The 16,625-nt window shown below is 45.2% G+C and overlaps 1 protein-coding gene across 2 annotated transcripts in view; it reads right to left on the reverse strand.

The window, feature by feature from the left end:
• arid2 (AT-rich interactive domain 2) overlaps window positions 1–16,625 on the reverse strand; it is a 205,205-nt gene that overhangs the window by 45,248 nt on the left and 143,332 nt on the right. For both annotated transcript variants that reach the window (XM_072485064.1, XM_072485063.1), the window contains exons 7-11: window positions 13,746–13,815; window positions 13,214–13,464; window positions 9,826–9,922; window positions 9,538–9,747; window positions 2,577–2,747 (exon numbers count right to left, since the gene is read on the reverse strand). In XM_072485064.1, the coding sequence (XP_072341165.1) occupies window positions 2,577–2,747; window positions 9,538–9,747; window positions 9,826–9,922; window positions 13,214–13,464; window positions 13,746–13,815 (799 nt within the window). The remainder of the gene's footprint in view (window positions 1–2,576; window positions 2,748–9,537; window positions 9,748–9,825; window positions 9,923–13,213; window positions 13,465–13,745; window positions 13,816–16,625) is intronic.

Genomic DNA, 16,625 nt, shown 5'->3' on the forward strand with positions numbered 1-16,625 from the left:
TATTCTATGTATTCAATTTTGTGCATGTACAGTTAGGGAGACCCAAGTGTTTGTATGTGGAAGGTATAAATCTGAAAATAAAAAATTAAATTAAAAAACATGGAAACAAAATAGTTCACACAAAATTTACAAATGTCACACGTAAATTTCTTGTAATTTGATTAAGTGAAGGGAAGGGCTCATAAGAACTTTCCGATTCAATATTTAAAATTAAAGACTTGTTAGAGCATCATAAATTCAGTCTGATATTTTCTCTCCATGATGATGACTGTAGGTCAGTTGGAATCCAACCTGATCCATTGACATCATTTGTGAAGACAATCCACACACACGTATCGCGGTACTGGAGGTTGAAACACTTGATTTAAGGGCATCTTCTGTCAGCATCAAGCACAATCGGACACTAAGTATGGTCTGTCAATTGGTGTTGAACTAAATGCAGCTGAGCTGTGGGTATGGAGCAAACTAACAAGGAGGCATAAATTGAAGTTAAATTTTGCAAAATCCGCATAACCAAGAGATTGGAGACTCTGAGCGGAATTCTCCGTTCCAGCGGCTAAGTGCCGGCGCCAACGGAGAATCCAGGTGGATCACGACAGGAAAATCAGCACAAACCCCTCACTGATTCTGGAACCCGTGAGGGGCTAGCACCAGCGCCGCAGGAACCACTCACAGATAGCACGGAATGGGCAGGTCCCGGGCCGCATGTGCGCAGAGCTGACGGCCTACACCGGTCGTGCCGAAAAACATGCCGCTGGCCGTGCTGGAATTCTAACCCGTCCACCCGACCCAACAGCCAACCCCCCCACCAGTTCCCCCAACCCTGGCAGAAGCCTCCCGGCCAGCAGCACAAATCACGGACAAGTGTGGCGGCGCTGGACACAGTCCGCAGCCAACATGCTGGGTACCCGACCACTGGGGCCACATGTGGCCCACGCTTTCGGGAACTTGGCCCATTGGGGGCGGAGCAACGCGAGTGGGCCGGCTGATGACACGCAAACGACTGCGCCCGTCCCGATGACGCTGGTTTGGAGGGGACGAAACATCGCAAACCAACATCAAACACCGAGCCTGCCCCGATTCCGGTGTCGAAATCCATTCTCCGCCCGATCACAGATCCCGATTTCGGCGTCGGGCTACGGAGAATCCAGCCCTCTGTATATGACTCTTTCGCCCATTGCCACACTTACATTTTGAGCATTAATTTTAATCATCATCAGTTATCCTTTTTAAAAGAAAATCCCATCGTCAATATCCCTTTTAATAACTGAACAGATGCAAAGCACTATGCTCAACAACCTTTACCGTGCTTGATTCATAGAATCCCTACAATGCAGGAAGCCATTAGGCCCATTGAGTCTGCACCCACCCTTCCCCACTCCTCTCGAACCCTGTAACGCCCCATAACCTAACCTACACATCCCTAGACACTAAGGTGCAATTTATCATGGCCAATCCAACTAACACGCACATCTTTGGCTTGTGGGAGGAAACCGGAGCACCCAGAGGAAACCCATGCAGACACGGGGAGAAAGTGCAAACTCCTCACAGACAGTTGAACCTAGGTGCCTTGCACTGTGAGGGAGCTGTGCTAACCACTGTGCCACCATGCCGCCCCAAAAATTAGAACATCGCCCAACGTGGGGATTGTGTTTCTAACAAGTTTGTTTATTGTTTTGAAGGCTTTGTCTTATGAAGTGAACATCGACAATACAAGGAGAGAAGGTTACGGAGTCATACAAATTGAGGAAGCTAACTAATCGTTACAGGGGGTTATGGTCATGTTCATGACAACTACCTCCGTTTGCTCTCAAAACAATCAGCAGTCAATTCAAACCACTGCATTTGAAACTTTCCTCAATTTTCTCCCCTTAAGGAAAGCTGCGACACAAATTGTATGGTTACTGATGGACTGTAGGTGGCCATTCACCAGAAGCCATGTGGCAGATTATTTGGCATAAGTAACATAGAAAATAGGAGTAGTAGGCCATTTTGAGCCTGCTCCGTCATTCATGATGATCATGGCTTTCATCCAACTCAATAGCCTGTTTCAGTCTATCCCCCCTTTGACCCCTTTTGCCCCAAGAGCTATATCTAACTCCTTCTTGAAAACATACATTGTTTTGGCCTCAACTACTTCCTATGAATTCCACCCCTCAACACCCTGTCTAGTCCTGTTAGAATTTTATAGGTTTCTATGAGATCCCCTTCCCCAACTCATTCTTCTGAACTCCAGCGAATATAATCCTAACTGACTCAATCTCTTCTCATGTCAGTCCCACCATCCCGGGAATCACAATAGCAAGAACATCCTTCCTCAGATAAGGATTCCAAAACTGCATATATTTCAGGTTGTGGTCTCACCAAGATCCTGTATAATTACAGCATCATCAAAAATCTGTTACCATACTCAACTGATATCCATGCCTAAAGGCTTTCCAATATGAAAACCAAAATATAAAACTCAAGATTGCAAAATAAAACATCAGAATATTCATCCATATGGTTTGATTTTCAAGAGGGTTCAGAATTTTAAATTTCAAGCATTTGTAATGTTATCATTACCAGTCACATACCTGTAGCTGGTGTGATGTGGATTGGCAGATGCTGCAAATGCTCCATTGCTTGTGGTCTGATCTCGGAGATTACTCGATGGTTAGAACTTTGATATTCAATTAGTTTTACTGCAGTAGGTGCATCAGACTCAAATGACTGGATATCCACCGACACAAGACACACTAACATATCTGATAAGAAAAAAGAAAATGCTTACCAAACAATCAAAAACTAAAGTGGAATATGGTTTTAGTAAATGTTTTCTAATTTTAAATGGCAAAGTTTTGAATGATCATGAAATTGGTTAACAAATATAACACCCTCTAGCCATGTTAAATTGGGAACATCTGATGGACGGTTAAGTGATTTTTCTCCACAGATGTTGCCTCGCCCTTTCAGCATTTGTTTTTATTTTCATAAATACCTTCAACACGTGATTTCTCCTTTAGTCGCTATGAAACAATGCTACATTTGAAGGTAAATGGAATTAATATTTACTAGTTGTTGATTAGGTAATGATTACAAGGGTTGAGTTAGGAGGAGAGATTATTCAAATTAGACCTGTTTTCGCTAGAATTTAGATGGTCAAGGGGTGATCTGATTGAAGTATTCAAAATATTAACTGGGAAAGACAGGGTAGATAAAGATAAACTATTTCCACTGGTTGGAGATTCTAAAACTAGGGATCATAGTCTAAAACTTAGGGCCAGAAAATTCAGGAGAGCTGTTAGGAAGAACTTCTTCACTCAAAGGGTGGTAGAGATATGGAACTCTCTCCCACAAACAGCAGTTGAAACGAGATCAATTGTTAATTTTAAATCGGAGATATAGGATTTTGTTAAGCAAAAATATTAAGGGATATGAGCCAAAGGCAGGTGTATGGGGTTATGTCACAGATCAGCTATGATCTCATTAAATGGTGGGACAGGCTTGAGGGGCTGAAAGGCCTACTCCTGTTCCTATGCATTCTCTGGCTGTTTTAATCTGTTACACCAGATTTTAGTCCTGGGAGATTTTGTTGCAATAATTTGCTTTTTGAAGACTTACTTGTTCCTGCATTTGTAAGAACACTGTACTATTCGTTACATTTTGAACGATGGTTTTTAGCAAGGCTAATTTCTGACTGAAGACCTATTTCTTTACTTGTTCATCCTTCATTTGTCTTCATTTTGTTCATTAACAACGGTGTACAATTTTCCTTGCCACACCTCACCCTAGAATCTCCAGAAGTAGTTCAAAGAATCACAAATAATGAAACTTTCAGCAACTGATATAGCATCTTTAATGTAACAAACATCCTGAGGAGCATTGTAAAATAAAAAATTACACTGACCCATAAAAGCAGATATTAGGCCACTATTGTCTTAGGTCTCAGAGGATTATGAGGCTGGAGGAGATAGGAGAGGACAAGACTATGGAGGAATTTGAAAACAAGGATGAGAATTAGAAAGTCAATAATTGATTGGGAGCCCATGTAGTTAAGCCCTCACAGGGGTGAGGAAATGAAACCTGCCGTGAGTTAAGATGGTGCAGCAGTGTTTTTGATTACCTTAAAATTAAGGAAGGTAGAATATGTGAGACCAGCCGAGAGTGCGTTGGAATAGTTCGCTCTAGAGGTAATGAGATATCAGTAAGGGTTTCAGCTGCAGATGCGCTGAGGCAGGGTAAAGTCTGGCAATGTTACAGAGGGGCAAATAGGCAATCTTAGTAATGGCAGAAGCAAGAGGTTGGAAACTCATCTTTGGATCAAATGTGATATCAGGATTGAGACAGTTGCCAGTGAGAGAGATGGAGTCAGCAGTTAGGGAACAAGAGTGTGGAGAGGGGACTGAAAACAATGGCTTCAACCTTCCCACTATTCAATTGGAGGATACTTCTGCTCATCCATTTCTGGATGTTGAACAAGTAGTCTGTTAATTTAGCAATGTGAAGGAATTAAGAGAGTTGGTCGAGAGGTAGATCTAATAAGTGTTGTCAGTTTACTTGTGAAAACTAATGTCATGTCTTCAAGAGGCAGCATGTAGATGAGAAGTAGGAGATAGATTCTTGAGTATTCTAAGAGGGATCTGTGCGGGAGCAGAAGAGAAAAAAGTCATTGCAAGTGGTTCTCTGACCTACAATGACTCCTGGTCTTAACTTTAGAATTCTCAAGCCTGGTTTTTGAAATCCCCCATGTCCTTGATCTTTCCCCAACTTCTCCATTTCTGGCTTCTTCTGCAATTCCTAAACTCTGGAATTCCCTCCCTATACCTCTCCTACAGGATGCCCAAGGCCTGGGGCATTCTGTGCAGGCGCTGGCCGAGGCCCAGGACAGGACTGCCGCCTCAGAGGCAGCCACGTGCCAGAGCTACTTGGACATTGCAGCTGCGCTCCTCAGCATGGCCCAGTCACAGCAAGCTATGGCCGAGAACGTCGGCGGCATTGTCCAGGCGCTGGCCGGCTTGGCGCAGATACAGAGGGAGGTGGCCCAGTCCCAGAGGGAAATGGTGCAGCCACTGGCTGATGTGGCACAGTCCCAGACGGAGATGGTCCACTCCCTGTGCGCCATAACCACGAGCAAGCAGACCCTGGCCGAGACCAGAGAGGACCTCCAGGACTGGCAGCGCCAGGTTGCTGGGGGGGGGGGGGGCCTTGGGAGATGCTCTGCTCACATCCCCGTCCCATGGAGTAGGCTGGGGGGGTCCATTGAGCACCCCGAGGGAGGAGGTGATGGGGCCCGTGCCGGTGACGCCCGCAGCAGAGGTTCCGGAACACCGCAGCACCTCCCACCCCCATGTCCCACCCCTGTCCTTGGCGCATCTAGTGGACAGCAGGCAGAACAGGGCGGCACCACACCACCCGGGTCACCCGAGCAACGGCGGGCCCATCCAGGCCCGGTCACCCCAGAAGATGCGCGCCAATGGGAACCATCGTCGCAGGTCGGGAGTCACAACAGGCCACCTCCACTCCTGCTGTACCGTCTGGGGAACCACCTTGTCGTAACATTGGGGGGGGGGGGGGGGAAGTGGAGGAGATGAGAGAGAATGGCGCAGGCCCTATGGGTGGCCTGTGCTCTCCACATTCTTCCTGCCCGCCCCCAACCTTCCCACGACAGCCACCCCAGGGATACGAAGGGACCATGTGATGAAATGCCCAGCTCACATGCAGAGATCACCAAGGTGGGAGGAGCTACCGTGGTGTAGCCATCTGGGATGGCCACTTCCAGTATACAAAATGGACACTCGCAGAGCCTATAGGGAAAAATGGACAATACAAAGCAACAAGCAGGCACAGAGCCTGAAAGTATATTTGAAAGGCAGTCAGCAGACGGAACCGAAACTCTGGGTCGATTTACATATTGATGGCCCACTCCGAGGAACAAAGGACTAATGCTCAGGTAGCCGACACTGTCTCAGACATTCCGGCGGCACTACCCCAACCAGGAGACACAAACAAAGCAAGGCCAACGGCCACTTAGGACACGCCCAGCCATCAAGGCACCCGCCCCTTTATTGGCTTAGATCGATGACAATGATCAAGAAGCAGCCCAATTAATTGGGACCAAGTTTAAGGCCCACCGAAAAGCGCGCAAAGCCCCTCCAAGTATAAAAAGGAACCCTCGCGAAAGGTTCAGTCTCTTGGATTTGGCTCTCAAGCGGAGAGACCCTTCCACTAGCACCACCAGAAGCAAGTAAGTTCAAGTTCAACGCTCGCTACCAGACGGACGACCTTAGCTGTACTCCTGTTACCTCTTCGAACCCAACAGCCTCAGATCCGAACAACGGCCATGGTTCCTCTGACCTAAGTGGGCACCCGAAGTTAAGTATAGGTGTTAGTGATAGGTATAGTTTAGCCTGTAGTGTTATTGTGCATGAGTAAATCATACTGTGTGTAAATAAAATAGTATTGACTTTGAACTAACTAACTGGTGTACTGGCTCTTTGATCGGTATTCGGTTAAAACCTTGTGGCGGTATCGAGAGGTAGCTGGCAACTCTGAAATCATACTCATAATTAGGATTAAGAAAGGCGACCTTATTAACTGCCATATTTATAGCAAGTAAACAGAGCAACAGTGGTCATGAGTCGGACATTGTCAGGCGATGCGGAGCACCCAGGGCTCATCGCAGAGTGGCTTGTCGTCATCCTCCATCCCATGGACCAGACTAATGGGTGTGAGGGCTGGTCTGGTCTGGTCGGAGAGGTGGGAGGCCCATGCTCCCCACCCTCCTCCTGCCCGCCCCCCCGACCGTCCCCACCACCACCACCCTAGGGATTACTACCAATCCAGGGCCCCCACCCCATACAGCTACAGGTATGTATCATGGAGGGGGTGCAGACGGGGGATGGCGCGTGAGGCTGGGAAGTGGTGTCTGTGCCCCTGGCCAGTCCCCTCCCTATACCCCCCTCCTAGTCGGTGAACCTGGAGGCGATCAGAGCATCACGTGCGCATTGGCCCTGGCGCACAAATTAAGCGACCTCCCGTGCCTGCCTGGGCCCCATGTCCTGCCCATCCTCCCCCGCATTCTCCTCGTCAGACGAGGCATGGCCTGCCTCCTCCTCCTCTTCCAACACTTCGCCCCTCTGCTGTGCAATGTTGTGGAGGATGCAGCAGGCCGCCACAGTGCGGGCGACACTCTCAGCCCTCCAGAGCACCTGAACAGCATCTTCAGGAGGCCGAAGCACCACACAATCCTGGTCGCTGTATGGGCATAATTGTAACGGATCTCCACGGCGGTCTGCCGCCTCCAGATAGGTTTTATCAGCCACGACCAGGTTTTATCAGCCACGACCAGAACGGATAACCCCTGAGCGGCCTGTTATCCACAAGTACCCATAGGCCACATGCATCCTGTCGATTGCCCTAGACCCGGGGCATCCTGGTGATGGCGGCAAGCCCCGTTGCCAGGGCATCCTGGTGGGCTTGGTCCACATCAAAATATATTGATCCGCCTGGGCATATAGGGCCTCTGTGACGGCGCAGGTGCATCTGTGCACCAAGGTCTGTGAGATCCCGGACAGGTCCCCACTCGGCACCTGGAAGTTCAGGGCGACTGTCACCATTATGGACACCAGGAGCGGGTGTCCTCCCCCATATCCCTGCAGTGCCAGGTGTGTCATCATCTGGCAGATGTGCCAAACTGTCACTTTGCGCAGCTGGAGTTTTCGACGGCATGCCCGGTCCGGCAGGTCTTCGAATGTCAAGCGGAGCCTGTACACACGAGGCCTCATCCTTGGCACCTCCTCCTCCCCGGCCCGTTGGGCAGCCAGCTCTCCAGCTTGGGCAGCTGCCACCTGCCCCTCTGCTGCCCGCTCCGCTATTGCCCTTTCTGCTGCTGCAGCGTCCACCTCCTCTTCAGAGTGGCTACCATTCTTACGGCTACATGGTGGCCCCAGTTGGCTCTGCCACCGCATGTCCCTCCCTCCCCCTCCCCTATTGGTGGCCGGCACCTTGGGGGCCTCCAGCACTGGTGCCCATCCCTGATGCCATGTCTACCAATACCGCTGTCGATAGCTGCAACTGGCCAATTGGTGAGGACAAGGTAAGTCAGCATTTTTCTTGTGTTGTTCCCTCACCACTCAGCAGGGCCATTCTGGCAACTATGTGATTCAGCATTTGACCAGCTCAATCAAGAGTGGTGCTACCGGTACTTGGTGAAAGACACTGAAGTCGTGTCTCCCCCCCCCCACCCAGAATACATTCTGTGCACTTGATATTCTCAGTGCTTCTTCCAAGTGGTGCATAACGTGGAGGGGTACTGATTCATCACCTGAGGGAGGTCTCTAGGTGGGAATTAGGAGGACATTTTCCTAATGCCATGAGACTTCATGGGTTAACAATAAATATTGAGGGCAACCAGGACTACTCCCTCACAATTGTTGTACCACTGTGCCTTCCTGGTGGGACAAAACATATCCAGCAATGGTGATGAAGGAGTCTAGAATGTTTCTGAGAGTATGACTATGTCAGACTGTTGCTTCATTAGTCTGTGGCACAGCTCTACCAATTTGGGCACGGGTCCCCAGATGCAATTCCAGGACTTTGCAACAATGACTGCGTCTCGGTCTTGTCCAGTACTTGGGTGAATGTCGGGCTGTCCAATTTTAATTCGTATTGTTCTTTTTCATAGCGGTCTGACACAACTGAGTGACATGCGTGACATTTTCAGAGGGCAAAGACATTTTTGAATGTCTAGAGTCACATAAAATAGAGTCACCAGATATCCTTCCCGAAAGGACATGATAAGTTGACTGAAAGTAGCTTTTTATTTCAGATTTATTTAATTCAATTTAAATTCCCTAACTGATGCGGTGGGATTTGAACTCATTTCCAGATCATTAGTCCAGGCCTCTGGATTAGCAGTCCGTTAATATAAACACAATGAGCAGGATTTTTCATATGGCAGGATTTCCTCAGAGACCCCGCCACCCAAGGAGTCGATGGGGAATGCATCTCTGCAGGGGTGGTAGGCAACATGCAGGCTATCCGTTTCATTTTACAGCACAGCCCACGTTTCTTTCCCCAAAACTACTGTAGCTCTCAGTATCTTTGGGACAGAAGCATTTCCCCACCCCTGTTAAGTTCACATTAGAAGGCTATGGCATGTTCAGATTTGTTCTTCTCTCCTCATTTTAAATCCAGAAAAGTTTTATTTTTAAGTTTAGCAACAAATATGTTTTTAGGTATGTGGGAGATAGGAAAGCCACAGGTATAAGAAAAGAAAACGTCCCACACATTAAATGGATTTAAAAACACTGAACTAAGCTTCTATAAAATCTAATTTGCATGCTGCACAGAATTGAATGAACAGCAATCCATAATGTAGTACCACAGCTGGGTTCTACAGGGAGAAGACGCAACATAAACACTGATTCATTAATTCAGTTTAGATAAACACAAGTGACTTTGCTGTACTTAGAATGAGAATGGTGAATGATCAAGTTGCAAGATGTCTAAATAATTATAATTACTGTCTTTATCTCCAACAATCTTTAAACTTACCCACACTTTTTTCCACACTAACGATCTTTGTGCAGGGTACTTCTCCTAGTTCAGTCAGCATGTATAGCACCTCTAACGAAGAGATTACCAGCAGCATATCAGGTAAAGTTAGATGGCATATGATCTCCTTGTAAGATTCTTGATCGACATATTCACATATCAAGTCTGCATTATCTTCAGCTCTACATAGATTTGCTAGTATTTCCATACCTACAAAATAATACAAAATTAAGTATGAAATCTGTAAAACCAAAAAGAAACAATGACATTATTATAGCAGCTACTTACCTCTCATCTTCAAACACTTGTCACAGGAATGTAGACATTTAGTTACAGTATGAAAAATTAGATGAGTACTTTTAAAATCAACAGGATCCAATTGAAGCTGTAAAATTAAAAACAAAAAAAATTAAGTTGCATTATTGCATGCCACAAGTCCTATTAACTGGCAGTGGTGCGCCCTGTTGGTCTATGATTCACACCAGGAATAAATAGAAAAAAGCATAGCTAGAAACAATTAAAAAACGAAATTATAGGATCACCACATGCAACACATCTTTGTAGCATACAATGTTCAAATTGACTGAATTTGAAACATGAAAGCTTCTATATGCAAGCAGGAGCTGGCTAGCAAGTGATTTTTCAGTCCTTGTGCTGTTAATTTTACAATCATTCAAATTGCTTAGTTGAGGAGATACACATTATTGCCCTATTCACTCAGATCCTGAATGTTTTCTTTCTCATGCGATGCAAATAACTGCTCACACTTTTAAGAAGTTGCCATGCAAAAAACCTTTTTCAAAATCTATACATTCCATTCTACCAACTCAGGTTGCTGTTAGATGCCCTACCACAGCAAAATCTGAACCATTAGGTTACAGCTTTAATATTCAGAATGATAAAACATGATGGGAAACATTTTTGCTAGCAGGCCAAGTTGAGTCATAATTAAGGTAAGCATCCCAGCCAATTTGTTTTGAAATGGCAATATGTTAGAATTCTGTAGAAACTTTTTTTCTGTCAGAATCACCAATATACACAGGTTCCTTTCTCCGTTGGTCTTATTTGTCTCCAGTTTGACATCAGGGCCAATGGAAATGTCAAGGTTTTTTTTTTAAAACAACGAGACCCTTTGGCTTCCCTTCTCCACTAACATCTCCTTAAACCGATCTCACTTCCAAGTAGTGCGAGGAGATCATGGACTTGTTTGTTCATAAGGTTAAGACTATCTATCTGCTTTGGTGCCTCTGCAGCTTCCCATAATTTTCCATTCCCATGAAGCCAAACATTCTCCCAAATGTCCTAACTCTCCTTCCTGTCTTTCAGGCTAGCTGACATAGTAATGGGCTCTCTCGCCAAGTACTGTCACCCTCTTTTTCATATTGACTCCCACCTTACAATCCCATCGTCCTCAGTAATGTCCCATCTCCAACCTCTATTTTCTCTCCAAGAAGGATGAGCAACAAATGCTGGTGCCCACATCTCATGAATACAAACCACCATAGGACTATTTTTTGCAGCAGTGTTGGAAAATTTTAATATGTTGAAAATATACACTGATTTAACATGCATAACATGATTTAACATATTTCATAAACAGGTGCATATTTTTCAGCAAATCGGTTAAAGTTTTCCAAAAATGCTTCCTATGCTACCACATCACCAAACAGTCTTAACCAAGGTCACAGTATTTGATATTCTTTCATGCGACGTGGGCACCATCATTTGTTGCCCATCCCTAATTGCCCTTGACAAGGGTGGTGGCTAACCACTTTTCTGAACTGCTGTAGTCAATCTGGTGCAGATACACATGTTAGAAGGGAGTTCCAGGATTTTGATCCAGTGACAGTGAAGGAACAGCGATATTGTTCGAAGTTAGGATGGTGTATGGCTTGGAGGGGAACTTGCAAATGTTATTGTTCCCTTGCACCTGCTGTCTTTACCCTTCTAGGTGGTAGAACGCACGGGTTGTGGGAAGGCGCCTTGATGAGTTGCTGCAGTGCATCTAAATAAATGGTGCAAACTGCCGCCAGTGTGCTTCGGTGATGTAGGGAGTGAATGCTTAGGTGATGGATGGGGTGCTGATCAAGTGGAATGCTTTTTTCTGGATGGTATTGAGCTCCAAGAGTTGTTGGAGCCATACTCATCCAGGCAAGTGAAGAGTATTCCATCACACGCTTGACTGCCATGTAGATGGTGGGCAGTCAGGAAATTAGTTATTCGCCTCAGAATTCCCAATCTCTGACCTGCTCTTGTAGCCCCAGTATTTATACGGCTGGTCCAGTTCAGCTTATGATCAATGGCAACCCCAAGATGTTGATAGTGGGGGATTCAGCAATGGTAATGCCGCTGAATATCATTAGATTATCATAGATTATCATAGAATTTACAGTGCAGAAGGAGGCCATTCAGCCCATCGAGTCTGCACCGGCTCTTGGAAAGAGCACCCTACCCAAGGTCAACACCTCCACCCTATCCCCATTACCCAGTAACCCCACCCAACACTAAGGGTAATTTTGAACACTAAGGGCAATTTATCATGGCCAATCCACCTAACCTGCACATCTTTGGACTGTGGGAGGAAACCGGAGTACCCGGAGGAAACCCACGCACACACGGGGAGGATGTGCAGACTCCGCACAGACAGTGACCCAAGCCGGAATCGAACCTGGGACCCTGGAGCTGTGAAGCAATTGTGCTATCCACAATGCTACCGTGCTGCCCCAAGTGAAGGGGAGCTTCCTTCGAGCCGGAATTGAACCAGCGACCTAAGGATGTCAGTTTTAATGATCTACAGTCGTCCGCTCTACCAGCTGTGCTATCGAAGGAGAGGCCTAGAAGAGATGATTATATTCTCTGTTACTGGAGACGGTCATTGCCTGAACGTCTTTGAAAATAGTTGACTGGAAAATGGTGAAGAAAAAGGAGCAGCATACTGGAAGGAGCAGTAGGTCACATAAGTGAGAACAAAACTAGCAGTGAAAAACAAATTTTATGGCAAATAATGCACTGTAACCAGAGAAAATGAGATTTGTAAATGTTTGATGAAAGAGAAATCAGAGATGACTGAAGGTAACGGAAATAGCTATTTTTGCACAGACCAAGTGCCAGGTCCAATTGCTGGTGAAGATCTGGACATGTTCCTTCATTCAAAATATGGTCTAAGTTCAAAGAAAGACAACTGAAAAAAAACTTGTGGCGCTTTGATGAATTCAATTTTGTTGTGGCTCCTACAGCTTTCAAGAAGCTGGCCACAGCTTACATTTGAGAGGCAAGGGAAAACGTAAAAAAAAATGAAATGACAGCATTTCCTTGCTATCATTAGGTGTGCGCCACATCACAAAAGAACTATTTTAAGGTTTAGGTATAGGATTATTTTATCATTTGCTCAAAATGTGGGTACCAAAACATTTGTAGGAAATCTCATTTGTTCCGCATGCAAGTTGATTATTCCCCAAAGTAAAAAAAAGACCCTTTATGAAATTTAACGGTTAAACAAAAATTTTACTAATTAGGACTAATTTGCCGTACAAAATAATCTTTCCTCTGGAGTTAAGTTTCCTAACTATGTTACATTAGATAAAGCACAATGGTATCATCCAATTTAAATTAGCATTTGTAACAGCACAGATTATAAAACAACTGAAATACACTATTTGTCAGAATAATTTCATACCTCAGCTGCTACATTACCCAATGTGTCCAACCCCAGTTGCTTGAGCGAAGCATACTGACAATGGGAACATAACAACAGGAAACGGACACATGCACGGTGAGCTGCCAATAGCTTCACATTTCCTTCCTCAAATGACAAGTTGCGAAGGATTACTGCTATCTGAAGTACACGTTGTCCCTCAACATCATTGATGCCCACTTTATGAGGGGGGTGGAATAAAGATGCCTCCATATCGATTTCTATACTCGTACCTAAATTAAAAATTAATAGAGATTAATTTTATTTAACAAGGTAAAAAATAACCTCGGCTCCATATTTCCTTAACAAAAGAGAGATTGGGAACATGAAAATGATGGGTGACAATCTTGGTTTCAAAAACAAATCTACAATATTTAACATTCATATGCTGCAGTTCACCTTGCAGTCATAAAACACAGTGCAATTAAAATTACTCTATAATAAATAACATCAACTTTTCAGTTAAATATTTGTTCTGGCTCTTGAGCTTTCAAAAATGTATTACTTCACTAACCTTGTGATCCATTGTTCCTAAAAATAATGAGATCCCGTATTTCATTATCTTCAACATTGGCTTTCCAGAACTGTGAAAGTCAAAACAAAGAAGCCATTTTAAATTATACTATACATGACATATTTCTTATTGAAATTTTATTAAACTGTAATCACAGCTAAACTGTAGGTACGCTGGAAAGACAAACTTGTACAATAATTCTTCAAAATGCTATATTTAGGATGATTATATGAAACAAAGGGCATTTGGAATTTATATTTTACAGAAGTGAAAGAGTGGCAATTAATAATCATGTGAGAGATTTATTGGGCAACATTTCAAAGACTGGAATACACATATGCATTCTTTGAAATGTTTATATATATTTGTGCATCTGTATATAATACATGTATTTTATATAATATATAAATATATATAACACACGCACGCACACACACAGGTCACTGTCTGTGCGGAGGCTGCACGTTCTCCCAGTGTCTGCGTGGATTTCCTCCGGTTTCCTTCCACAGTCCAAAGATGTGCAGGTGAGGTGCATGGGCCATTCTAAATTGCCCTTAGTGTCCAAAAGGTTAGGTGGGGTTATTGGGTTACGAGGATAGGGTGGAAGTGTGGGCATAGGTAGGGTGCTCTTTCCAAGGGCTGGTGCAGGCTCAATGGGCTGACTGGCTTCTTTCTGCACTGTAAATTCAATGATTCTATATAGGGCAAGTGTGAAATTTAAACATAACTTGCACTCCTAAAACCAACAACAGTTAAATGCTGAATAAGTATATAACTTCGCCAATCCTAAAATTAACCAAGTACATCAAATACTCATCCATTATTGAAGGTTTTAAATTTCTAAAGTAAACAGGAGCTTTGAAGGCGGATTTTTAAAAATCTACTTTGCATCTTAGAAACTGTTTTAAATTTGAGAGCATCAAAAGCTGGGTTGTAGGGACTATTATATTTGAAACATTTGGACAACACAACCCTGAAATAATGATGCTCAAGTAGGCTATGAATAACTCCTGATGTATTGTGAGTTTTAATCATATTGCCCTTTTGAAAAAACACATTGGCTAGAATTTTCAAACAGTGGCCAAGGAACAGCACTTGTCTTTGGTCACAGAGTTTCACAGATTTTGCAGCAGAGGCCTGCAGTCATTGGGGATCTAATCCAGCAAGACACCCTCTACAGAAAATCTATGGTGTATTTTAGCAAGGCAAACAAAAACATGACACTTCAGCCAACCAATCAGATTGAAGCTGGATTTTGCCAGAATCCAGTGAGTCTGACATTCAGCACAATTCTGCGGCAAGAAACAGGACGTGGCAGGCATTAGTTGCCATCCCCCCCAACATAGCCAATTAAACCTCTTGTGTGTTCTGTCCAATTAAGGGTGGCAGGTGAATCAGGAAATTGGCAGGTCCAACAGGAGGGCCCACAGATGTCTTGCCAGCGTCCCAATCAGAAACGCTCCTTCTGAAGGATTCCAAAAGTACAGGAAAACAAGGGCAGGCATAGCCGAAACCATAGCTGTGGCCCTCTAGTACCGATACCTCAGCAGTAAAGGCAAAAGAGGCATTTTTAAAAAGCCCTTACAGGCCCCGCCACTAGCCTCCTGCCAAAGGCCTCCTCCAGGAGGCCTCCTCCAGGCAGCAACCAGGCGGTTACAACAATTCGACCCAAAGTGAGGACAGCGGAGCCTGATTAACTAGCTGCCACTGCTGTGCGGATAGCTGATGCTGGTCAGATCCGAACTCCAGGGAGGATGCACCAGGAAGCTGCCCCCATATGCAATTCTCTTAATTTTACTCCCAATTCCAGCTCCAAACTTGCTTCTGTGGCACCTGGCAAATTGAACCCACAGAGTCCAAGCCAGGACATACAGATTAGATTTCAACTGTGTACAGAAAGCAAAATAGAGAGGAAACAACAGATGGAATTGGGAAAAAGTTAAAAACATTTTAAATCTCTAGCACAAATTAAGTTCTGAAGGAATGCGACTCCACACTGGTAATATTAAATTTTCAGTGTCAGAGAGGCTGGTTGGAAGTAATTATGACAACACCCTACTTACACCTGAATGCACCAGCCCTAAATTTTTCTTTTGCTGTGTTTGATAGATAACAAGTGGACAAATATTACAATTTCATCTTCTTATGTTGAATCTAGCAAAAAGGTAAGAAAGAGGAGCAGGAATAGACCACAATAGATCTAACTGAGTTACAAAAGATGGTAAAAGGTATTGACAAAGTAGACATAGAGCGCATGCTTTCTCTTGTGGGTCAATCCAGAACGAGAGGTCATAGTTTTAGGTCAAGGGGTAGCAGATTCAAAACAGAGATGATGGTAAATTACTTCTCACAAAGGGTCATGAATCTGTGGTACTCACTACCCCAGAGTGCCGGCATTGTGAGTAAATTTGAGGAGATAGATTTTTAATTAGTAATGGGTTGAAGGTTCTGGAGAACGGGCAGGAAAGTGGAGTTGAGATCAAGAGGAGACCAGCCATTGAATGGTGGAGCAGGCTTGAGGGGCAGAAGTGCCTCATCCTGCTCCACATTCTTGGGCGGGATTCTCTGACCCCCCCCCCGCCAGGTCGGAAAATCGACGGGGGGTGGCACGAATCCTGCCCCATCGCCCCGACGCCGGCTGCCGAATTCTCCGGCGCCAGTTTTCGAGCGGGGATCACGTCGCGCCGGTCGGGGGCCATTGGCAGCGGCCCCCAGCAATTCTCCGGGCCCCTATGGCCCAAGCGGCCGCGCGTTCCTGGCCAGTCCCGCCGGCGTGAAATGGACATGGTCCATCCCGGCGGGACCTGGCTTGTCGGCAGTCTCACGGGGTCCTCAGTGGCCTGGCCCGCGATCGGGGCCCACCGACCTGCGGGCAGGGTT

The sequence above is a fragment of the Scyliorhinus torazame genome, chromosome 19 (assembly GCF_047496885.1).
Source record: "Scyliorhinus torazame isolate Kashiwa2021f chromosome 19, sScyTor2.1, whole genome shotgun sequence".
In the NCBI taxonomy this organism is placed as follows: domain Eukaryota; kingdom Metazoa; phylum Chordata; class Chondrichthyes; order Carcharhiniformes; family Scyliorhinidae; genus Scyliorhinus; species Scyliorhinus torazame.